The 25,650-nt window shown below is 41.5% G+C and overlaps 1 protein-coding gene across 4 annotated transcripts in view; it reads left to right on the plus strand.

Moving 5' to 3' along the window:
• CCDC186 (coiled-coil domain containing 186) overlaps nt 1-24,312 on the plus strand; it is a 59,391-nt gene extending 35,079 nt beyond the window's left edge. For all 4 annotated transcript variants that reach the window (XM_073354304.1, XM_073354303.1, XM_073354306.1 and 1 more), the window contains 8 exons: nt 689-775; nt 3,759-3,901; nt 10,738-10,993; nt 12,121-12,310; nt 13,772-13,852; nt 15,201-15,411; nt 18,088-18,307; nt 20,148-24,312. In XM_073354304.1, the coding sequence (XP_073210405.1) occupies nt 689-775; nt 3,759-3,901; nt 10,738-10,993; nt 12,121-12,310; nt 13,772-13,852; nt 15,201-15,411; nt 18,088-18,307; nt 20,148-20,231 (1,272 nt within the window). In that variant the 3' untranslated portion in view covers nt 20,232-24,312. The remainder of the gene's footprint in view (nt 1-688; nt 776-3,758; nt 3,902-10,737; nt 10,994-12,120; nt 12,311-13,771; nt 13,853-15,200; nt 15,412-18,087; nt 18,308-20,147) is intronic.
• Nucleotides 24,313-25,650: the final 1,338 nt, after the last annotated feature.

Here is a 25,650-nt window from a genome sequence, read left to right on the forward strand (position 1 = left end):
TACTGCACTGGAACGAGAAGATTAAGGTAAATCGATGGGAGACTGTCTCCTGTCGATGCAGCATGGTGTAGATACCGCAGTAGGTCGACCTAAGCTATGTCAACTGTAGCTATGTTATTCATGTAGCTGGAGTAGCATAACTTAGGTTGACTTACCACAGTATTGTAGACAAGGCCTGAGTCTTAACATTCCTTTTCTGTCTAACAAATAGCTATGGAGCCCTCTGGCAAAATGTCTCATCCCCCTCTAGTGGCAGGTTGACCAAGCCTAACTACTTTCAGCTGCTACCATTTACTGTTAGCTCAAGTGGTAGAGGTCTGTTTGTGGATGAAGATATCCCTGTGCTATTTGATGATCCATCTTGGAGTTCAATGTGATTCAACATGATGAAACATCTGGGGTTTTTTTAGTTTGCCTTTTGAAAAAACCCTAAGAAATTACATCCCCAAAAAATTATGTTAAGAGCACATTAAGGTTGCAAAGTTAAGCACATGTATTATGATGCAGTCATTAGTTACATGATCACATACTATATCTTGCACAGGACTCTGGGCTGATATTTATTAAACCCAGGCAGTTAGGCAGGCAGCAAATAAGTTCTCTATTGGTGGGTGTAGTCTTACAGTGGATGAGGGGATCCTGTGCCTCCTAAAATGACAGTGTTCTGATGCTTTGTCCCTTTAAAAAGGTACACTATGCCAAAATAAAAGAACTGGAGGACCTGAAGAGAACATTTAAAGAGGGTATGGATGAGCTGCGTACACTAAGAACAAAGGTAACTAAAGAGTTCTCTCTTGCCATGAGACTGAAGGTGGAACATAAGGATTTTGAAAACAGATCCTATTGTATCTGGCTAGTTTACATAAAGAGCAAGAATAATCGTGATCTGGTATAGAGATTTGTCAGCATGAATTCAGGATGGCTGCATTACTCCTAAGCATCTGTCATGGAGGTTGTGGAAGACACAGATTCCATGACTTCCTGCGACCTCCATGACTTCTGCAGTGGCCAGTGTGGCTGACCACAGGGTCACCCAAGCAGCTGGCCCTGGGACCAGATGCTCAGGCGGCCCTGGGAACAGCCACACCAGCTGCTGTTGGAGCAGCTCTGCAGCCAGCTGCTCGGGCAGCCCACAGCCAGTCACACCAGAAGCCCCGGGGCCAGCCGCACCGGCCACTACTCTGGCAGCCTCAGGCAGCTGGCCTCGGGGACCACCGGAGCAGCAGTCTTGGGGGCGGCGGGAGCTGCTGCAGCTTGGTGGCTCCCAGCAGCAGTCCTAGGGTGGCCAGAGCAGAGGTTGGCCCAGGAGCTCCCCCATCCCTCCCCTGGCGGGCGGAGCAGCGGCTGGCTCCCTGGGATCCCCTGCCAGAAAGGGAGTGGAGCAAGTTCTTACCTTTCTGCTGCTGGATGTGGTTACTATCTCAGTTTCCCCTTCTGGAGCTGTCTCATTACTTTAGAAGGCATAGCTCTCTGGGGGGACATAAAAGTCCATCCTTTCTGGGGTATCCTGAATCCCAGATCAACAAGTAGCCACCTGGCCACAAGAGTTCATTAAGCAAATTTCCTCCTGATTATGTTCCATCGACCATAGTCTGTTTCAAAAACATAAAAGGTTCCAAATATCTGAAATAGCTGAAGATCTGGCCAGAGGCTACATGATAACAGGCTGTCTCACCTGGGAAAACCTAACAAATTTCCCCATCTAGATTTCATGGGGAACAGATGACATGGATGAGGCTTCCTCCCTCCCCAACTGGGGCCCTGGAAAGGGAGCAAGTACTTGCCCTGTGCTTGCCACAAACACGGCTCAAATGCCCAAGCTCGCTCATTTCACCCAGTGGGGAAAAAACAACAACTCCAAACAAAGCCCAAGCCCAAAAATAAATGAACTCTATGTCCAGGGTTTCTTCTTGGGTAGTATTAGTCACTTCATAAGTTTTTGTCCTGGAGAGACCCATGAACAGCCACAGTTCTTCTCAAAGTTTCCCCCTACTATCAGGAAGACAAGGGTTTATAGAGTAGCCTTCTTTCCCAGCATGCCTTGCTGCCCAGGTTAGACTAGAGGCTGTTTTTAAAAGAAAAGGAGTACTTGTGGCACCGTAGAGACTAACCAATTTATCTGAGCATAAGCTGTAGCTCACGAAAGCTCATGCTCAAATAAATTGGTTAGTCTCTAAGGTGCCACAAGTACTCCTTTTCTTTTTGCGAATACAGACTAACACTGCTGTTACTCTGAAACCTGTTTTTAAAAGGCCTGTGTACCACATTTCAGGAGGATAGAACATAAGAATGGCCATACTGGGTCAGACCAGTGATCCATCTAGCTTAGTATCCTGTCTTCTGACAGTTGCCAGTGCCAGGTGCTTCAGAGAGAATGAACACAGCAGTCAACCATCAAATGATCCATCCCTTGTCTCCCATTCCCAGATTCTGGCAATCAGAGGCTAGGGACACTCAGAGCTTGGCGTGGTATCCCTGAGCCATTGGTGGACCTATTAGCCAAGATGGTATCTTCTTTGAATTTATCTAATTCTTCTTTGTATCCCGTTATACTTTTGGCCTTGACAACATTCTCTGACAATGAGTTCCACAGGTTGTCTGTGCATTGTGTGAAGAAATACTTCCTTTAGTTTGTTTTAAACCTGCCGCCTGTTAATTAATTGGGTGAGCCTTGGTTCTTGTGTTATGTGAAGGAGTAAATAACACTTCCTTATTCACTTTCTCCACACCAGTCACGATTTTATAGACCTCTGTCATGTCCCTTCTTAATTGTCTTTTCCAAGCTGAACAGTCCCAGTCATTTTAATCTCTCCTCACATGGAAGCTGTTCCAGACCCTTAATAATTTTTGTTGCCTTTCTCTGGATCTTTTCCAATTCTAATATATCATTTTTGAGATGGGGTGACCAGAACTGCACATAGTATGCAAGGTGTGGGCCTGCCATGGATTTATACAGTCGGCAATATAATTTTTTCTCTTAGGAACCATCAGGAAAGGGATAGATAATAACATTGTGTTGGCTTTTTTGACAGCAACTGCGTGTTGAGCACATGTTTTCAGAGTACTATCCATGTCCATGGTGGGGCTGTTTCTGTATGTACCTCTAACTGCAATATTCTGATCATTGCACATAGATTTTTTCCTAGTGGAGGTGGCCCAGAGGTGTTCTGACAGCACAGTATATTGCCATGCAAGAGATCAGAGTACAGCTGCATTTTCAGAGCGTACTAGAGGCTGCACACTAGGCCTCTGAGAGCTCGTGAAGAAATGCCACACATCACTGATGAGCAGCCCATCTATCAATCTGTTGGCCAGCTCAAGAGCAGCATGGACTAGCTCTGTAGGCAGAAGCATTCAGTTCTTAGACAGAAGCATGGGTGAGCATGATGAGGGTTGGTTGTGGTAACTGTAGGAAGATGAAACTGCAGCTTGGCTTTGGTCCACCCATACGTGTGGGTTTATGAATCTTTTGGAGGGGGATGGTATTATCCCTCTTAAAGCTTGTACGACTTGACTATTTTTAGAAGCTAATTCTTATAGTTGTTTTGTTTTTTTTATGTGACTGAACTGTTCTCTGTTTTAGCTTTTGATCTGTGAAATAGTTTGCATCTGATTTTATACATTGCTCAAAAACAGGGAGGGAGTACTACCGTAACTGTGGTTAGAGCTTTAGACCTATTGGATGAAACATACTATCCTCTGAAGTTTGGCAGGAAAATAACCAATTTACAATTAAGATTATGTTCTTTTGCACTTAGGTAAAGTGTCTGGAGGATGAACGGTTGAGAACAGAAGATGAATTATCAAAGTACAAAGAAATTATTAATCGGCAGAAGGCCGAGATTCAGAATTTACTGGATAGAGTGAAAATTGTAGATAAGCTGCAGGAGCAACATCAAAGGTATAAACTAAAGGTTTTAAAGAATTTATTTGATTATATAGATTTATGTTTTGGGCCTGGAGCATTTCTATGCTTTAAAAGTATTGCTGCCTTTACAATGTATTGGACCTCAGAGAATCTGTATCCTCTCTCGGCTGTGGCGTGTTCCTCATAGAACCTTTCTAAATTATTTAGTCTTACAGGCACCCAAGAGCAATACTTTGAAACCTGACAGTTCTAGGGTTAACTGATAGCTGTAACGAATTACCTTTGAAATAGTACGGGGCAAAACTTAATCTCTGTGGTAACTCCATTGACTTTGGTAGTATTCCAATAGGGATGAATTCAGTCACTGGTCCCTAATCATTTCACTAGATTTCAGTAGAAGTGACAGATATGGTGTACGGTGGATGGTAATAGGTTGTGTCACACCGGTTTTTACTGATCGATGCTCGTTCTACTGCTGACTCTGGACAACCTCCATTCAAGGAAATCAGCCAATGCTCATTTTATTGAAGGGATGAGAGAAATGGAGCTAGTGTCCCCAGTGTTTTGGAGATAGGGAGGGGAGAGGTTGCTGAGCTGGGAAGATCAGCCCTCTCTGAATGTGATGGATACATTCAAGTATTACAAAAATACAAACTTAACAAATCTTCTTTAACATATGGTGCATTAAATATTATTAACTAATACTTATGAGCATTTGTGTCACTAAAAACCGTAGCATCTGTTCAGCTGTAACAAATGCCATTGCTTCAAGGAAGTGAAGGAGCAGACAAGCTGATTCTCCCTTCACTTGCACCAGTTTGACAGTGGTGTAGTTTATTTAATTGCCATGTAGCTAATACAGATTTACACCCAGTGATGAGCTGCCAGAAGTTCAAGAACCGGTTCCTTCACTCGCTCTGGGTCTTCAATGGCACGTCCTTCAGTCCCTCCGGGTCTTTGGCAGCACTGAAGGACCTCCTGCTGAAACGCCCCCGAAGACCTGAAGCGAGTGAAGGACCCACCGCCGAAGTGCTGCTGGGTCAGTAAAAATTCACATGGGAGCCTCCACAGCTGAAAGCTCCGGCAGGACGGACAGGACGATCCCGCGGGCCACATCCTGTCCATCCCACCTGAGCTTCCCCACCCCTTTAACAACCGGTTCTAAACCGGCTTCAAAATTGAACAACCGGTTCCAGCTCACCACTGTTTACAGCCCTGTAAGTTAGAGGAGACTGTGGCTCATGGACATTCCAGAGCAATGTCAGAGCATAATCCTATTTCTATATGGTACATGTGAACTAGAGCAAAAACACATACTATCCATTTTCATGGATTCTGACAATGTTGCATTGGAGGCAGATGACCATCGTTTAAACAAACGCCCACATGTGCCTGTGGAATTTGTAAGCAATTTTCATTTGAGGTTGAACAGCATTTAATCAATTATCTGCTTTCCTTATGGTTTATACAACTAAACGTTTTCAGTTCCTTATATCAACCTTGGCTCCTATTAACATCATGGCATCAATCTTTTCGAGAAAACTGCAGTCAATCAGACGACACCTTGATCAATATCAGTTACTCATCAACTACAGGAGGGCTAATACATTTTCCTCCTCTGATGATGATGATTGAACAAATATTTGACTAGGAATTTCATTAGGTTGGGTGGGAGGGAGAATGGAAAGCGGGGCTTTCTAATTCTTTGCATTTTAATTTACATTAATAATGTACTATCCCAGGGGAGGAAAAGCCACACACTAAAAGAAATATCTCTGTCAAAATAACTACGTTTCCAGAGACTCCGCCTACATGGCACAAAGTGGAGGTTTAGCAGCTTCATTGCTGCCTTCCACCACAGGGTCCCTTTTATAACTACACAGGGCAAAATACACGTTGGTCGGTGCTGTTAGTGCTTGGTCTCGAAGAGGCCAACCCTGCAGTGACAGCAATTGGAGGTGGATGGCCAGTTGCAGTATAGGGGACATCTGCTATTATAAAAGTAGCTAGAGAAAGCTGTAGCCTTGCTCTGAATTTTCTTTTAGTCACCTTTTCCGGTGTATGTCTGAATGGAGGTTGTATAACCACTGCTCTGTTTTGAAAGGATAGTGTTCTAAATAACACTTGCATATTCTGTATAATGAAGTTGCTGGATGCAGGGTATTCTACCCTAACATGCCCAAACTGCGTCATGATTTGTTTGTTTGTTGTTAAGCGTAGTGAAACAACACAGTTCGAAATGTGCAATGGGAAAACAGCCTCTCCCAAAGAGTATGGGATGAACTGGAAATATAAATGGGGTTATTGTAAGGAAAATAGCTGACATCAACCCAGAGTACTGCTGTAATTCATTGTATGTTTTTCTAAAAGGGCAAACAGTATATTTGGCTGTATTCACATGGAAGAGAATGAGACAAAGGAGGGAATAAACGATTAACATTCCCTAGCTGGAATACAATACCAGCCATACTTTTGTGGCCACCAAACCAGCAACATGCTACCAGTCACCATACTATGGCCATAGAGAGGGAGCAGCTTATAGCAATGTGGATAATGCCAGGTGTCAGCTATATAGTTTTATAAGAGTTGGGCTTCATTTTCAAAATTATGAATAGGTGTGGAGAATGCATTTGAGTGCATCCAAAAATGGATAAGCATGTTAGCCTAGTGATTTTATTTCTTCTTTAAATGCAATGTGACTTGAACATCTTAAAGTAACCTGCAGAAAAATTTTTAAAAATGGGTTTGCACCTTTTTTACTGTTTTATGTGATATAAGAAGTGCATGTAACTTGGTTTGGGTTTTGACTTGCTCTTTTCTCCCTTAGTGGGGAGAGAGGTGGTATTTTTACATTAGTTCAGGTCATGTCCAGGCTAGATTTCTCTCTAGTGGCTGGAGGACTCGTGAAATAATATCACAAATGCAACTCCGAGGGGAAAGGGATATTTAGTATGTTCCTAAAATTTGGTTTTGGCATCACTTTAGCTCCAATGTCTAACAGGTCATCTTCACTGAAGATTCAGCATCATGCCCCTTCCATTTAAAGTGTGATTGCACGCAATACACATGACCTACTCAAGGGAAGGGATGGGGAGGACAGTGAAGTTCTCCAGAAAAGGCAAGAAAGAGCAAACGTGACATCATTCATATTTCTATGGTACAAAACAAAACAAACTTTAAAAAATACGCTAAACAAACAAAAATAAAATAAAGAAGTGCAACCCCATTTAAAAAATATCTTTTTGAGGTGTCCTTTGACATTGTGGCTTAGATGCCAGTCTCCTTTTGGGATTCTCATGAACATTTGTATGTTGTAACCTTAGATCTAGTTTTGAAGAACTGACAAAAAAATCACAAATTTTGTTTAGTCTGGTATTATAAGAAAACCAGCACAGGCAGGGAGCGTTCCTTAATGCTGAGATCCAGTTCCTGGGGCAGGGAGAAGGAAACCAGTACTCTGCTGCAGAAGTCTCGTGTTCTCATTGTCTCAGTGCCAACCTCCTCCCTACGAGGAAAGGCCTTTAGTACTCTCGTGCTTGAGGAAGTCTTCATTGAGTATGGTGGAGGTTTCTTCCCTTCTTTTTGTAAGGGAAGTATGTGCTGCTGACTGATGAGAAATGTGCCCTAGTAACCCAGAAAGACAACTCTGCCTTGTTTGAGGTAGCGACATCAGAAGTAGAGGTCATTTTACATTAAGATTCCATTTATAAATACTTTTAAGTATAGTACATACTGGAGTAATGTGTGTCATAGGTGGCTTTATAAATGCATCAGTAGAAGGTATTAGATAGTTATAAGCACCCTGGTGGACTCTAAAACAGTCTGACAATTAAGCATGTATTAACACATCTAATCATTCATTAACCTTCTGTAAACTATTTATAAATCAAACGTTTGTAGAAAATGTGATCAGAATAGAAAAGTGACTTCTGTGAGAAAGCAAAGGTGTTTCTATTAAATATACCTCTTAAGAGCAAGGTTTTTTTATCTCCTTTATTAAAGAAGTTATCAATTACGTCAGGATGATCTAGTGCTGTGACTTTTTTCTCTGTGGAGGTTAACTGGAATTTGGAAACTCTTGACTAATCTACCTGATGAAAGGAAAACTGTCTGCTTTGAAAAATCATAATTCACTATTAGATTTTTCCTTTAGTTGGGATTAGAATGAAATGAAATACTTGACCACGTAATAGTCAGTGACCTAAAATTAGGTCTGTCCTAATGAAGAGAACAGCCTATGTCTTAACTAGGTTATTGTGGAGGATTGTTATGTAATAGCTGGGTCTAAAAGAATTGTCAAATACCATATGAACGTGTGGCAACAAATCACTTAGGCAGGTTTAGGGTGTATTTGTGGTAACAAAAAAAGCATGAAAAGATTAGGGGTTTTTATTTACTGAGGATGCATTTATGTAGTAACTAATATTTTCCCAAAAGGTTGTTATGAAAGTTTGTGAAGAAGTTTTGTTACCCATTGATTACAAAGTAATGTGAGACACAATGGATTATACGGACATGGCAGGCAAAGTATTAAATTGATATAAATCAGAATGGCCCTGTTCCTAATACACGTTTTCTGCTTCCATAAAGAGAGAGTGTGAAAACATTCCTGTAGAAAATTCAAGCTCGTTAACTGGGAAAGGCTGGCAAAAGTAGTACCTTATAGGGCTAATGCTGCAAGTTGCTAAATGCCTCCTGCAAAATTCTAAGTGGTTTCACTTCATATTGACTTTAGATCAAGCCCTGTGACTTCATACAAGTTTTCAAATTAATCTTCTCATGCACTCCTTTTTATTAATGGCGAGTGGTGAATACTCAACCATCTAGCACAGTCAAGGAGCATATTGTAGTTGACATCTTAATTACAAACGAAAATTAAAGAAAAATACACCACACTATAGTCCCCAAAGACTGTAAAGTTAAGTCCAATAAATTGGTTAGAATTGAATTGAGCTACAAAATTTGGATCCAGATTTTTTTGAATCCATCTTTCCAGACTTCACAAGGTGCTCAGATCTGGGATTTTGGCCTAGTCTTTATAGAAAATAGGGGTCAGTTGCAAACCTTGGATCTGAATTCAGATTCTAAATCTCCCCAAAGTTTGGGGTGTCCTGCTCTGAAGTTTTGGTTTAGATATGGGCATGCAAACCTGGCCGTGCTGTGGCCCCTCAGAATAGACAAGGCTAGTCATGGGAGCTAGGCTAGGGGCCATAGAGAATGCACTGGATTCGTCTTATCTTCCAGGCATCCTCCACCACGTTACAAATGGAGCCTTTGCGGTACTTTGAAACTGGTAGAACACTTTGGCAGGGGGAGGCAGCCACTTGAACTCATGGGGGTGAATCCCCCATCAGGGTCGACTCAGTATTGTAACAGTATTACTATTATAAAATGGAATTTTCAAATTTATATAGCTTTCAGACTCTTCTATTTACTAGTCATTATTAGGGATATGATACTGCTGAGGGCATTCTGTGCCAAACAATTAAAAATTCTGCACCAAAAACATAAAACATTCTGTGCACAATATTTTAAAATTCTTCAAGTTTTATTTGCTAATAATTAAATGCAGAGGCTCCAGCATGGCAGTGGAGAGCAAAGGCCGCTGGCTGCACGAAGATGGGAGATCATCTTGCAGCCTCCCCAGCACCCACCCCGGGGACACGGACTCAGTGGTGAGGCTGTGCCCAACACTGACACAGCACAAGGCCTGGGCCTGCCCCAAATACACCCTGGGGCCCTGGCCCTCTGCGCCAGGCGCACCAGGTGTGGGGCAGGCAGGCTCAATCAGGCAGGATCTAAGTGTGGAGCGGCTCAGTGTGGGGGGATGCCACTGTGTAGCGAGAGGATTCTGTGGGACAATCTGGATGCAGGCAGCTCAGTGGGGAGTCAAGCTGTGGGGGAATCTGGATGCACAGAGGCTCATTGGGGGGGGTTTCCAAGTGCAGGTGCAATGGGACTCTGCAGGGGCTTCCAGGAGAAAGTGGTTGGGGCTCAGTGGATGGGTCTGGGTATCTCAGCAGGGGAGTCTGGATGTGGAGGCTCAGGGGGGTGGGGCTCGCCAGGGTGGGGCTTTGAGTGCAGGGAGCTCAGTGCGGGGTGGTCTGGGTGCAAGGGGCTCCAGATGCAGGGCTGAGGTTCAGTAGGGTGGAGTTAGAGTATGGAGGGCTAAAGGGGTTTTGGGTGTACGGGGTGAGGGTTGGCAGGGGTGTCTGGGTATGGGAGGTCTGGATGCACAGGGGTTGGGAAGATGGGGGAGCAGCTCCCTGTACAGTGATCCCTCCCCCTGCAGCTGAGGAGTAATGGGGGCAGGAAGCAGGGGAGGATGCTGAGCTTTCTGCAGCTGGGGGAGGTTTCTGGGGATGGGTCTGACACAGGCCTAGTTACTCCTTGCAGGGGAAGAGGAAGTCCCATCCCCACCTGCCTCCACTCCAGCAGTGACTAGCAGCTGATCCCGGCTCAGGGTAGGAACCACTGGCTGGGGTGCCCTAAACTTGTGGTGATTTACCTCTCCGCCAGCTGCTCCGGGTGCCTTAAATGATGTACCTGCGTAGCTAGGGAGTGGTGCGCGACTGCTCTTTCAGCTTCCCTTTGCTTCCCTGTCAGAAAGTCATTCTTCTGCAGGGAAGCAAAGAAATTTGTGCGGGACGTGAATTCTGTGGACGTGCAGGGGCACAGAATTCCCTCAGCAGTAATATGATTGGGATCACTAACAGCTTGGAGGTAAGAAATATCTTTCAGATGTTGTTACAGATATGAAATGGATTGAAGTTTGAAAGCTATTTCGTATCTGTGATAAATATTTAGTATTTTCACATTTGATATATGTTTTAGGGGTGACTTGAGGTTAAATACATTTGTTTTGGTAGAGATGAACAAGAAATCGACACCTTGAAGGAAGAACTGGACAGTCTGAACTCTCTGATTACTGATCTCCAAAAGGACATTGAAGGCAGTCGGAAAAGAGAATCTGAGCTGCTTGTATTCACTGAAAAGCTAACGAGTAAGAATGCACAGCTGCAGTCTGAAACCAACTTCTTACAGACCCAGCTCGATAAGCTTACCTACAGTGAAAGAGAGTTACAGAGTCAGCTGGAACATGTGAGACAGACTAAAGATGATCTGGTGAGTACAACATGCAGATGGATTTTGTACTAATAGGTTATCTGATCAGGGCTGGATTAATGCAAAGGCTCTAAGGTCTGTGCCAAGGCTCCAGCTCGTGGAGTGTCATCTTGAGTGCAGAATTTCAGTTTTCATTTAAAAGTTAGTTGCTAGCCCTTGCAGTTGTGAATAAAAGCTTGGAAATGTGATCTGAATGTAACCAAAAAGTTCTTCCTGAGCCTGTAGACTCCATAGAACCATAGCTTTGACGTGTGAACTGCCCTATATGTGTCAATGGAAGATCCAGTGCTCTGGGAGAGGGACCCTGTTGCTTCTCCTGTCTCTCTAGGAGGCAAGAGTTGACTTCAGGCTCCGTCATTTAGGTAGATGAAGGATGGGATCTCAGCACAGAATTAGGGCAGTGGGGGTGGAGTCATAGCAGGAGGCCAATGTCATGGCATGCCTAGGGCCCAGGACTGCCTTAATTCAGTTTTATACCCATCAGGATTTAACTCAGATGTGAAACTGACTCTGCAAACCATTCATGTTTAAAGAACTTGTTTGTTATATAGGAGACTAGAATTATTTTAGGCTGCTCCCATTGTCCAGAGGTACTCCTGTAATATTTAACAGTGTAATTTAAATAGGCCCACTCTGACTTCAGTAGGACTACTCACTTTTAGTGTAGGCATTTGCAGGATTGTAGCTTGATTTTGTGTATCAAGTGTGCCACAACTGGAGGTCCTTTCATAAAATGACTTTTTAAAATCAACCTGGAGCAGCCTTTGTGCTTGTATCTGTATGCTCCCATCAGTTGTAAGAATAATTTTGTGGCTATAATAAAAATTATTACTAATAGCCGCCTCATGGTTCTATTTTACTGTGTGCAGATATATTTTGAAAAGTTACAAACTGGATTATTTTTAGAGTTTAAATCTTATTCTGTACTGTGCTAAATTCTGGAATAAGTAGTACACCCTGTTTACTGCCTTGGGCTATCCCACACTGGTGGTATTTGGCTTAATTAATGGTTCATAAAATGATGTGAAATTCTCAGATGAAGGGCAGGTGCAAAGTGGTGGTGATGTTGACGTTAAGCAGATGGTTATGCCTAGTGATTTTAGATGGTTTTTTTATTGTAAATTCAGGCAAAAAAACTGCAAAAGGAGGAAGAGCTACATAAACATGAAGTCCAGACACTGCAGACAGACTTGGCTTCTCAACAGAAAGAACTAACAGCACTGAACACCCAAGTAGATGAATTAAAAGACGAGTTGGTTACTCAAAAGCGTAAACATGTGGCAAATCTTAAAGACCTCACCAAGCAACTTCAGCAAGGTGAACCCCCCCCAAATTAGTCTTGTGTCTACTAGAGTAGTTGTTCTCAACCAGGTGTCTGGGGGCCCCTTGGAGGGACCACGAGAAGGTTTCAGGGGTCCACCAACCAGGGCCAGTGTTAGACTCGCTGGAGCCCAGGGCAGAAAGCCGAAACACCACTTTATGGGGCTGGAGCCCAGGACCCTGAGCCCTGCCACCCGGGTCTGAAGACAAAGCCTGAGCAACTTAGCTTCGCAGGGCCCCCTGTGGCGTGCGACCCCAGGCAATTGTCTTGCTTGCTACCTCTGAATGCCAGCCCTGGCTTTTATATGCAGAAAACTAGTTGTTGTGGTACAGGTGGGCCGTAGAGTTCGTATAGCATGTTGGGGTGGGGGAGCTCAGAAAAGATTGAGAACCCCTGCACTAGAGTGTACTAACATACTCCTCCTCACGCCCTGCATATGCAGCTAGAGAAGGATTCCTGCCTGCATCCATATAGTCTGTTAGGGTGCAATCCTTGCAGGCCTTCTTTTTATCAAATCGGAGATCGAATCTCATAGGCAGTAAATTGCATGTTACGTGTGTGATTTTCAAATGCTGACTTGATTAAAATAGAAGTACTGGAAGGGATCTACACATTCTTGGTATTCAGCTAAAAGGATATTCTATGAATCAAATGGCATGGGACAATTGAGACTTCATCCATGGTAACCAGATACATGTGATTCCTTATCATTACACAGAAGGCTATTCAAGACACATCAGAAGCTTTCTAAATGCCAACTGTAGCCAGAATTATTGTTGGTGGCATTTGTAATTTAATTTTAAGGAAGTGCTTCATCTGTTTAAATATATATATATTCATACAGAGACTGATTATTAATTTTGTACTTTCAGGAAGCTAACATTAATAATTCAAAAGTGCATGTGCTCTGAATTTAGAGTGCAGTTTGGCTTAATGAGGTGTTTGGAATTTATGTGAAAACATAACTCTTATGTACTATTCATATATTGGGAGAGGAAGTTCTGTTTACCTTCTTATACAGGTATGAACACATGTGCTCATACTTCTTCTCCCAGCACTATTCAACATCTGGGCACAGCCACTGTAGTGATAGCAGTCACGGAATAACTGATTTCCACAGAGCAGGGCTGTGTTATGTCATTCATTAGCTATTTAAATAGCATGCCATATCAATAATAAAGCATGGCTTAAATAGTAGTCTCAAGACAACCCAGTGCATGGAGTTACCTCTTCACTTGAGGACTGATCCAAAGCCCATGGATTTCAGTGGGCATTAGACCAAGCACTTAGTGATGTTCACATGGTTTGTTAGTCTGTAGTATTCTCACATGTATGATTTGGCAATTAAAGAAAATTGTCTCAGTTCCTGGTGGATTGGGGTGGTGTGTATGTGCGGGTTCCATTTTCTTAGGATTTTTTTTCACATTTTGGTAACCCTCCTCATGTTTTCTTGTTAGCACGAAGGAAATTGGATCAGATTGAAAATGGCGGCTGTGATAAAGAAGTTAGCAGTATGGGGAGTCGTTCCAGCTCATCAGGTAATGTAACAAATAACAGTTCTGCCTTTACTGTTCAGTTTTAATAACTCAAACCTATTTTACTGCCACAGATTTAGGGTGTTTGTGTTTTAAATAGTTATTAGTTATTTCTGTAGGTTATGTACTTCTGAGCAATGCTTTTGTTAACACTTCAACAAAACTTTCTCCTGTAGAACACCAAGACTTATGGAATATCGTCAGTCTTGGTAGCGAAAGTCCTGGAGTCTGTTTTAGTTTGCTATCCCCCTTTTCTTTTTTAGTTTTGAGATACATAGACCTGATAACTGCAGTGTTTGCCCAGTAATCCTTAACTGAGAATCAATTTATGTATAACCGAGTAAAAGGAATATCTTTTTCATGTTGCAAAGTCTGGGGAATTCATTGAGGTTCAGGAACTTATTATAGATATAGGGGTCTCAGGCCTAATAATGGCACTTGTTAATATAATTGTAGCCACGTGTTCTTATTATAGACAGTCTAGCTTTTTTACTCCTATCTTTTTGAACTTGCTGCTTTTATGTTCAGAGGTACCTTAGATGACACTTAAATGTAGCCAAAGGCAAAGCAAAAATCAGTAGTTGTCTCCATTATTGTTTAATTAAATTGCACTAATTGACAGTTGGCACTGTGTAACGGGTAAATCAATGGGCATATTTACAGGCACCAGTGTGCTTGTCAAATTTATTCCTTTATTGTTCTACCATGAAGAAAAATGTTTGTTTTTTCTGCTGTATCATTGGCATTTATTTACCTGATCGATATCACATAATTTTAAATTAGGTTAATTTATATCAAAGTTGATGCACCTTTAGTCCATAAGGTTGTGTTTGAGATATGTAGCCCTTTCTTTTCTCTTCGTAATCCCTCTCCATCCCCGTCACTTTTAAAGTTGCTTCCAGAGCTGCTCGGTCCTTCTCCTGCCATCAACCCTGCAGCACTCTTGTATTTAATAGTTTCACTGGTCTAGCTGTAGTTTTTTGGTAAAGGTTTAACTATATCCATGTAGAACATAATACAATTAAGTTGATCCAACTCTCTAGCGTGGGCAGTTATATCAGTATAAAGGTTCTTGTACAGAAATAGGCTATAAACTGATGGAAGCACCTTTATTCCGCGATAGCTGTGTTTACACTGAGGGGTTTACCATTGTCTGAACCTATATAGTGAAAATGGTACTGTAGTTACGTGCAGCTACTCCAGGAGTAGCTAAATGAGATCAATATTTTATGAAGAAAATATTTGGGCACAGTCTGGAGCTATTGATTTTGTGATGAGATGGACTGGCTTACTTGGCAAGAAGTACTTCATTATAACATACACAGTTCTAAACAACGTCACTGTTTGGTAGGGTCCCTTAACGCACGAAGCAGCAACGAAGATCGCTCGCCTGAGAATACTGGATCTTCAGGAGCTGCCGATAGCTTCCCAGAAGTGGACAAGGCTGTCCTGATTGAGAGAATAGTAAGACTACAGAAGGCTCATGCTCGGAAAAATGAAAAGATGGAGTTCATGGAGGATCACATTAAGCAACTGGTGGAGGAAATCCGGAAAAAAACCAAGTATGTATGATATTTGGATCACATAGTGTTGGCTCTCAATGACTGTCCTGCACTGGAACACACTCTCTTACATAACACACACAATGTTAACTTGAGATAGAAAAATGTTAAATGATAAAACATCTGCAACCACAGCAGACCTCAGATTTTAATGTCCACCTTATTTTCTGTGAACAGTTACTAGACTATGCAGCACCAAGTGGAAGGCCCTGGATCTGTGGCTTAGTCCCCTTTGCTCTTTGAACTTGTCAGGAGCTGTCAGTGCTGCAGGTTCTCACCCTGTCAACAGTGCCTCCGCTTTAACAGCGACTCCCTCTGGCTGTTTGAGGTGTGACATTGGTATAGAGTCAAGTTCTTCTCTCTCTCAAAAAAATGTTTTGTGGTGCATCGTTTCTATGCTGAGAGGTCCTCTGTTGATACAGAGTCTAGTATAATTCCTGATGGGAGCCTTTAGGTGCAACTAGAATACAAATAATAAATGATGATTGATGCCTACTGTAATAAAATATCTGAGCCAAAGCCTGTCCATCTTTAGTATACGATATAAGATTTCTCTTCTCCATGCTGTGCAGGCTATGGGATTTCCTGTCATTTAGCCTACTGGCTAGGTTCCTGTCTAAGGTCTGCTCGTTCAGTATTGCTGGGGGTCATAAGGAAGAAGTTGGAGTATACTCTGTTTTGAAGGAATGTTGTTTGTATTAAATCTAACCATTACCACATGCAGTCCTCTCTTATGGTGATGCCATCTCATGAGACGGTCTCTCATAAAAGATCGTGAGCTCCCTGGGGTAGGGACCCTCTGTAGTGCCAGTAGAGTGCCTTGTAACGCAGGGCCTTGATCCCTCACTGGGTTCCTTAGGATCTACTACAACAGAAATGCTCAACAAGCGGTCTCATTCAGACTGTGACAAAGCCAGACAACTACTGATAACTTTGGCACTTCAAAAACATACTAAAAACAAGTAATGTGTTTGGTGTCTCATGTATGAAAACACAGGCTGTTCTGAAAAGCAGCATGATTTAAAAGTGACTAATTAGAAAAAAAAAAAAAACTTTCAGAAACCTAATGCAATTTTCTAACTCTCAGTAATTACTGCCTTTCATGTAAATTGAATGAGTGCAGATTCATTCTGTGCACGATGGACAGTGCTCACCCAATAAGCAGCTACTCGGTATTTTGCTTTATCCTCTCTGTTCAATGAGTGCCCCAAGGCCTTATTTACTGTACCCTATTTAAACCCTGCTCTGAGGACAGAATTGTTCATTTTCCTCATGAGCTTTTCTATGGGGTTCATCTCAACAGTAGCTGAATACTTCATAAACCTCAATAAGTGTATTTTTACAATATCCCTGTGAGGAGAAGGGATATTATCCCCCTTTTACAGATGGAAATTGAGGCACAGAGTAAGGTTGAAAGTGTCTACCAGTCTTAGTGTCCAATTTGAAAAATCAGACCCTAGTGTTTGAGTACTTAGCATTATACAGCACTTTGTACATTCAAAGCACAGCTACTAGTGACTTCAGTTGCAGCAGTGAGTGCTCAACATTTCTGCAAATCAAATTCAAAGGTTTCACATAAAGCATCCAGGAAATAAGGATCACACAGTTAGTAATGGTCTGTGAAAAGTGTGATTAAGTGATTTGCCCACCATCACAAAAGAACTCTGTGGCAGAGGTAGGGATAGAATCCAGTTATCCAAGGATAGCATCCAGCTGCCTTACCTATGACACCATTCTTTATCTTCCTGTCATCCCTTGCCTCATTCACTGCTCACCTTCCAACTTCACCAGATGACAGGGGTCTCTTTAATTACACAATTCTTATTCATCTCCAGAACATCCACCCTGTGCACGCAATGAGGCAGGGGACTATAGAAGAAAGTCGTATGTGATCATGTAATTAAAGACTACATTATAATGCAGAAGGGGTTGAATTAAATTTGCACAGGCTTGCAACTTTTTGGGATCTGTGACTTGTACTTTTGAGTCACTCAGATGCTTTGCAAAATCCCACCCTTGAATATTTCTGCTAACAAAACTGACATTTTTTCTGGAAATGCTTTGGATTCTAGTCAGACTACATCATAAGGTTCTGTCTCCAAGAACTGTTACAGTTGCAATTCACACCCTTTTATTATTTATTTGCTTTTCTCTAGCATCTGGATGTCCCACTCATGGACTGGGACCTCATTGTGCTAGGTGCTGTACAAATATAAAAAACAAAGATGGTCCCTTCCCTAAGGAGCTTAGTCCTTTGCTAAAGCGGTGGCCTTCAGTACCAGGGTTGGTTTTTGTCACTAAGTGTGTTTTTGGGGTGAAATCCCAACCCCACTGAAGTCAGTAAAAGCTTTGCTTTTGACTTAAATGAGAGTTAAAGATTTCCAGGGTCCACCCAGAAGGAGAGACCAAGGGTGAAATCCTATTTTGGGTGGTGATTGCTGTTAATATGTGAAAAAGGAGATGAATCTGTGTGTGGCAAGAAATGGCTTCAGCCATCTCCCTGTCTGAATACACCCCTCTAAGCCTTGGAGCTTTTGTATCAGGTTTTTGCTCTTGACATCATGCATGTGAAGATCTGTTTTGTTGTAACCTGAATATAGTATATATACCTCCCGCAAAGAATCCTGAACCATAACTCAACACCTGAAGTTTCACTTGGATTTCTCTTTTTTCCAGAATTATTCAGAGTTACATTTTGCGGGAAGAAGCTGGCACACTGTCCTCAGAAGCCTCGGACTTTAACAAAGTCCATTTGAGCAGGCGCGGTGGCATCATGGCATCCCTGTATACATCGCATCCCGCAGACAGTGGGCTCACATTAGAACTCTCTCTGGAGATAAACAGGAAGCTACAGGCTGTGCTAGAGGATACTTTATTAAAGAATATTACACTTAAAGTGAGTACCTATGGTAGCCTTTCATTCTATGAGTCAAATTTTTTTTGCTCTTCTCAAATAAATACTGCCCTGAACACACAACTACCAAAGAAGAGGTCTCTCTAGAGATCATCATCATAGTTTGTCTTGGAACATTGACAGTGAGAGAGAGCAAAAATATGCTCAAAAGACAGACGTTCTGATTTCTGTACAAGTTGGAATTTTGTGTGTGTGTATTTCTTAAAATGGGGATGATTCTTCTACCACTAGGCTCATGATTAACAGTTAGTAAGGAATGTATCTACTGTAACTCCTCACTTAAAGTATCAGAGGGGTAGCCGTGTTAGTCTGGATCTGTAAAAGCAGCAAAGAGTCCTGTGGCACCTTATAGACTAACAGACGTATTGGAGCATAAGCTCTTGTGGGTGAATATCCACTTCGTCAGATGCATGTAGTGGAAATTTCCAGAGGCAGGTATAAATATGCAAGCACTTAAAGTCATCCCAGTTAACATTGTTACGTTGCTGATCAATTAGGAAACATGCTCTTTTAAAGTTGTGCAGTGGTCCCTTATAACGTTGTTTGGCAGCCACCTGCTTTGTCCACTGCTTGCAGAAAGAGCAGCCCGTTGCAGCAAACTGGTGGGGGCTTGGAACCAGGGTGGACTGGCAGCCCCCCTATCAGCTCCCTTAAGTTCCCTGTGTGGCAGCGGCCCAGCAGGCTATCAGTTGTCAGCAGTTCAGCTGTCCCTCCTAGGGTGACCAGATGTCCTGACTTTATAGGGACAGTCCCGATTTTTGGGTCTTTTCTTATATAGGCTCTTATTACCCACAATCCCGTCCTGATTTTTCAAACTTGCTGTCTGGTCACCCTAGTCTCTCCCCCCGACTGCCATGTGCTGCTCCTGCCCCTCTGCCTTGGAGCTGCTCCTGGGAGCCTCCTGCTTGCTATACAAGGGGGGTGGAAAAGAGGGGGCTAATGTCAGGGTGTTCCCCTGCACTCCACTTACCCCATCTCCATAGAACAGGTGGGTGGACATGACAAGGCTCAGGACGGAGGGAGGCTTGCTGGCAGCAGCAGTTGTCTCAACTTGCTGATCTACTTAAAAGGGCAATGTACTTAAAGTGTGGACAGCATACTTAAAGGGGCAATGCACATCTCTGTCTGCCATGCTGTCTCCCCTCCCTCCATTTGTGCTGCCTTGTAGAGCGTGAGGCTACATTAACAACGTGTTAACCCTTGAGGGCTCAACTGAGTGCTAGTTCATCATTTAGCAGTAAGGCATTCCCTGGGAAATATCCCACCCTCTGACTTCACCACCTCAATCAAGCTTCACAATCATTGCTGTGTACTGTATTAAATTTTGTTTAAAACTTAATAGTCTTTTGTCTGGTGAAAAAAATTTCCCTGGAACCTAATGTAAACCCCTCCTCCCCCCCCAATTTACATTAATTCTTATGGGGAAATTGGATTTGCTTAACATCGTTTGCTTAAGGTTGCATTTTTCAGGAACTTTTGCATTTTTTACTACAACGTTAAGCGAGGAGTTACTGTATAAGCTGCTCTCTGATTCCATGTCTATCTTTATATATTGATTAGTTTTGAACTGAAGCAGTATACCTTTTCAGCATGCTCAATAGAATCCTAAAATCTATAAGAAAGATACTGTCCTTTAGAGCATCACATTCACTATTAATGTGGGGAGAGAAGGGTTGCTCCCCCGCCTTTTCACTGCCAAGTAAGCATGCTATTTTCAGGTAGCAATCCACTCATATTGATGGCAAGTGGTAATTTAAATTCAGTATTGTATGGTGCATCTACTGATGTTTTCCTCTTATTGTTCCCTTCTCTTTGTTCAAAGGAAAATCTGCAGACACTAGGAACAGAAATAGAACGGCTTATTAAGCACCAGCATGAACTGGAACGGAGGATGAAGCAAGTGTAACAAACTATGGAACAGTCAGAACAAAGAAACAGGTGCTGCAGACTGCCATTTTGAAGTTTCTCCTGTAAACCGAGTGTCAACCAATGGCAGGGCCTAATCCTGCAGACCTTTAACCACACAAATTGTCCTTCTGGACGGGAGAGGCTCTGTAGGATCAGGTGTGAAGGGTGTTTTGCCTCAGCCATTGATGAACTTTACTGTAGGCTACGTTCTTAGAACTCTTCTTTGAAATTAAGGCATCCAGATGCTTTGCGGTGTGCACTACATGTAGAGTACATTTCAGTGAGATTTTAATTTCTGCACTGTGCAATTAAGCAGCCTGCTAATGATAAAGCTTGCAGGGGAGAAAAATTGATTTGCTGTGGAACATATCCAGTGCTACTGAGCTTCCAGGGCTTCCAGAATCTTCTTCCCTACTCTAAGTGTTTGATATATTTAAGTTGATCAAGCAATTAACATATGCATGGGAAAGGGGCTTTATAATTAACTTTTGTAAAAATAATTAAGGACATGATGCATATTTTACCACTGGACAAAAACTTAATGGCTTACCTAGAAACTGAATATGAATTGACTTTTGTGGGGGGTAGGTAAACTAGCAAGAAATTAGAATGAGAAACTTCTGCTGCTGATACTAGGCATTTTCAGCTATATCAGACTGTATCAGCTCACCAAGTCTTTCATAAAATCCACATCTCTGGACATATGAATCTGAATAACTTTGAACTCAGGTAGATTTTGTAAAATAAGTTTGATTTTCAATATAAATTAACACAACTTTTAATGTGTGTGAGTTAAGTTGTCCATTATTCATATACATACTCCCTTATTCCAAGACATTCCAATCTGTTAAAAAAACAAAACCCTCCCCCCATTATGTTTAGTCATCTTAATTGTAAGTATAGCCCAGCTAGTAAAACTGACCGTAAGGTATATTTAAACGGTGAATTGAAATTTATTGGTGGAACTGTAGAAGCTGAACAAACATCACACTCTACTTTACTAATGTGAATTAGTCTGTCAAAATGACTTAACTGTGACCATCATTTGAAATGTCAGGTGATATCTCCACCCTTCATTCAAAGTGATGGGGAAGTAACAAGAATGGTGTCACCTCGAGGCTGAGTCACAGTATTTTCTACAGTGTAATATTAGAAAAAGGTAACAGATGGACTGGAATGGTTCCACTCCTACAGTAAATGCGTATTTTGTTGAATTAGTGCCCATGTAACTAAAATGCCTGAGTCAGACCAGTTCATCTTGTAAATATATTTAGGGTTTATACTGTATTTATTAAATATTTGCACTTCCTATTCTCATGAAAAGTATTTAGTGCACATGTACACTCCACAATTTAATATTACCCGTTTTAATTTGAAAGGCCACTTAAAAACTTTATTGCAGTGTTGTCTATTAATCTTTTAAATGTTTCTATACCTCCTCACCTCCTACCCCCTTACTTCATGTGCAAACCGAGCTGTAATCTGTAAACACAGGGTAAAAGTTACCAAGGGATCTAAGTTATGTAGGTGCCTATGTATTGTCAAAAGCCCTTAAATCACTTTAACCCTTCTGAAAGTTTTATCCATGAGTGCTTAACTTGGTCTATGAGAATTCTGATTCAGTGAGATTTATTCCTACATGTAAAGTTAAGCAAGGTATGTAAGTGTTTGTAGGATCAAGGCCTGGTCTGCTTAGAGTTCCTTATGAGTCCTGAATAACTGTCATCTTTACTTTTTTTTTTTGAGCATTTATTTGGAAGAAGGTAAAAACTATTGATTCAAAACTTGGAGTTGGGGAAAATGTGCCCCAACTGTGGCTCTCAACCTTAGTTGTTTTTTTTAAATACTTTTTTTTCAAGATCTAAGAACAAATGAGGCCAGTGATGGAAAGCTTAGCCAGCCTGGATCAGGCTTACCTCTCCTTCATTAAGTGAGTAGGAAACTTTGTTAACCTCTGAAGGAGAAAATCCTAGTTCCATTGATTTCAATGGGCATTGTGCCAGTGAGTGAAATTCTGGCCCCTCTTGAAGTCAGTGGACTAGTAAGTGTGTCTGACTGAATTAGACCCCACGGCAGAACAAAGTTTTCAGGAACAACGGTCACATCTCCAAACAACAAAAGTTCTCATACCTACATGTACCAGATCTGTTTTCATGCTTTGAAAAAAATAAACTGAATGTTTCCACTGTTTAATCTGAAACCAAGCTTGCTATTTGCTGGAGTATTTAATATTAATGTAACCTTTTAGTGTGGTGTTCTGCAGCTGTTTAATGTGAACGTAGAAAAGAAATGTGATGCAGATGGGATAAGTGCAATGATATTGTGGAAATTCTTACTGCTTTATGGCATTGTGTCATTCCAGCTCTTAAATGATTTTAGAGCACGCTGTTATCCTCTTGTCTTGCTGAAAGGTGCTGCTTCCTCTGTGTTAAACACTCACATTCACAGGGTTTTTTCCCTTGGTTGTATAAATTGTATATGTAGTGGCCATGACATCCTAGTGTTCATTATATTCTAGTCAGATGTTTTGTATAGGCTTTTTCTTTAAAGTCCCTGCCACAGCCAGAAATGGCACTCCAGTATTTACGTTGGTGCCTATACACGTCTTTGCCATCATACTTTTGACATGATGCAGATTGTTGTAGGAATAATTTGTTAGTAGTTTTGCTTGACTGTACAGATGTCAGTTTTCTCATATAGAAGATGATGCTGCAAATTAAGAGAAGCTTGTATTTTCCTCATGAATATTCTTGTCTGACTCCTATGCTAGTGTTTTCATGGTATACTGCAAGGATTGGAATGATTTCTTTGGTGGAGGTAAAACATTTTTGTTAACAGCCTCTTCTCAAGGGGAATAGCTTTAAATCAAAGTGAAATCCAGCCCTCTATGGAATCAGCACAAGGCCTGTGCAACAATTGTATCCAGTTGATCCTTGTTTGGGGAACTGGAGTGTTGCATCAGCTTTGTGCTGGCTGCTGCAGTGATAAGTATCAGCCAGGCTCTCAAAGATGGAAGGAGGGATTTTTTTTTAAATAAATTCAGTATGTTGAATTCTAGGAAGTATAGTAGGCTAGTGTTTTCAGAAGGAGAGACAGGCTATTAGGTGCCCACTGTCCAGTGAAATTTAGTGGTACTAGGTAGTTAGCTGCCTCAAGTTTCTTCTGAAAATACTTATCTAAACCTTTTGCTAGTTGCACGTATGGGCTGAAGGAGAATTTGCAATTTTTTTTTTTTTTTGGCAACACATCCCACCATCCAGGTGGATTGTGGTTTCAGGTCCTAAAGAAAATTGCTTCTGGCTGCCTAGCTGTGGTGGTCTTTCCACACCATGGAAAATCCTATTCCAGATTAGGAAGTCAGGCCCATGTATCTGAATGGCACCCTGTATGCCAGACATCAGTTATCCTTTCCCTTTTAAATCCACTTAAGTGTATGCAAGTTTTTTTTGTGAACAGACTTTTCTAGAAAACAATGGGATATGGTTTATTTTCCCAAAATATTTTTTGCTCTGCAGTTGCTTACTGATCTTTGCTTGTTGCTGGCAACATGCTGAAAAAAGTAACTTTTGAAACTGGTTCGGCACAGCAGTAGAATTGCTGTGTTCTTATCTAAAACTTTATACCCACTACTTACTTTAGGAGCAGCAAGGCAGTTCAGCTGTACAGGTGTCTCCATAAACTGTCAATAGCAGCCACTACTTTTGACTTTTTTTTAAAACTTGACACATGACTATGCTATTAACTATTAGTAACAGTAGGTGGCGTAAGAAATCAACCTTTTCATGCCCATCAAAAAGATAGCTGAAAATGTTGCCAAATAAAGAATTTTCAGTTATGATACAAAATGATCTAGTTATTAGATTCCCCCCAAGGGTTTTATTTACTTACCCATTCTCTGTTGATGGTGATGATGTTCAATCTTCCAATATGTACATATGTGTATTGACAAAGATACTTTGACTATTGATTTGATTGTTAATTTTGTAGATACATTTCTGTATAAAATGAAGTTTTTCAAGACATGACTATACATTATGTATATAGTGTACTTTGAAATAATAAACATGAAAATATCTGAATGCTTGTTTTCACATGTCACATCTGGGAAATACTTGGTATGAGGAAGGCTTAAGGCCCAGATTCTCAGAAAGGGGAGGCTCCCCAATTCCAGTCTTTGCTTTTGTTGCATGTTTCTTTATAAGATGTGAAACTTTGAGTAACATTTTGGTGATGGAACCTATGATATGGATGAGAGTTCAAGTTGTGCAGGAGAATCTAAACATGGTTTTAAATCAAGTGATTTTTGGATATCTGAGACTCATATGCCCAGAGCACAGATATTTCCAATTACATCTTAATTTAAGGGTGTGGGGGAGTGTGTATTTGGAGCTCGGACAGTTATATGGTTACAGAAGGCTGTATTTTGTACCTCCCTGCAGCACCTCTGGTATCCTTTTTATTTACATGTGGCTTATTAATATCACCTAGCTGTTATAGCTCCTATATTTCGGAGAGGCCATGCAATACCCCTTGCAAGAGGTAGCCCACATCCTGGGCCATGCCCAGTTCCTTTTCTCCAGCGTGGGAGTGTAAATCTGCCCAAAATGGGTAACTGATGACATGAGTTGAGAACAAAAATGATGAATGACCCAAGGGACATGGAAAGAAATTACTGAATTGCTGGGAGCCTAGGTAACAAACAAGAGAATTGCTGATCTTTAAGTATAATTTGGATTGCATTGCTATTACTGAACCTGGGGAGGATTACTGGTACCACTGAATGTTTAAAAAAAAAATCAATGGTTGTATCTTATTTTAGGCAGGATTGAGTGGGCAAAACGGGAGGAGAAGCAGCACTCTGTCAAAAATGGCATTAGCTGTTTCCAAGTCACTGACAAGCATTCAAAACCACTTTCTTCCAAGGTTAAGGATGAATGTCCTAAGAGATAAAGCTCAAGATGTGGTATTAGTGTCTGCTATGGACCACCAAATCATAGTTCAGAAAGGATGACTGCCTCCTTACACACCTATCTGTAACATGAATGATCACAAGAGGGGACTTCAAATGAAGTGACTTATGGTGGAGGTCTCATGCTGCCAGTACTAAAGACATCCTTGGAATTTGTAAACATAGATGACAACTTCCTAACTCAAGAAGTGTTGTAGACAACATGAGGGAATTCTGTAGTAGACCTTGTTCTAAGACATATAAAGAGGAACTGATCACCCAACTAGAAATGAACCATAGCTTTGGTACAAGTGATCATGACTTGGTCATGCAAGCAGACTAGAGTCCAGACCAGTAATTCACACACACACGCTGCTTTAATAGGGCCAATTTCACAAAACTTAATTATGAGCCAAATGAACTAGGAGGAATTTTAAATAAAAAGTGAATGAGAATTCTCAATTATCTA

This window comes from Lepidochelys kempii, chromosome 7 (genome assembly GCF_965140265.1).
Source record: "Lepidochelys kempii isolate rLepKem1 chromosome 7, rLepKem1.hap2, whole genome shotgun sequence".
Lineage (NCBI taxonomy): Eukaryota > Metazoa > Chordata > Testudines > Cheloniidae > Lepidochelys > Lepidochelys kempii.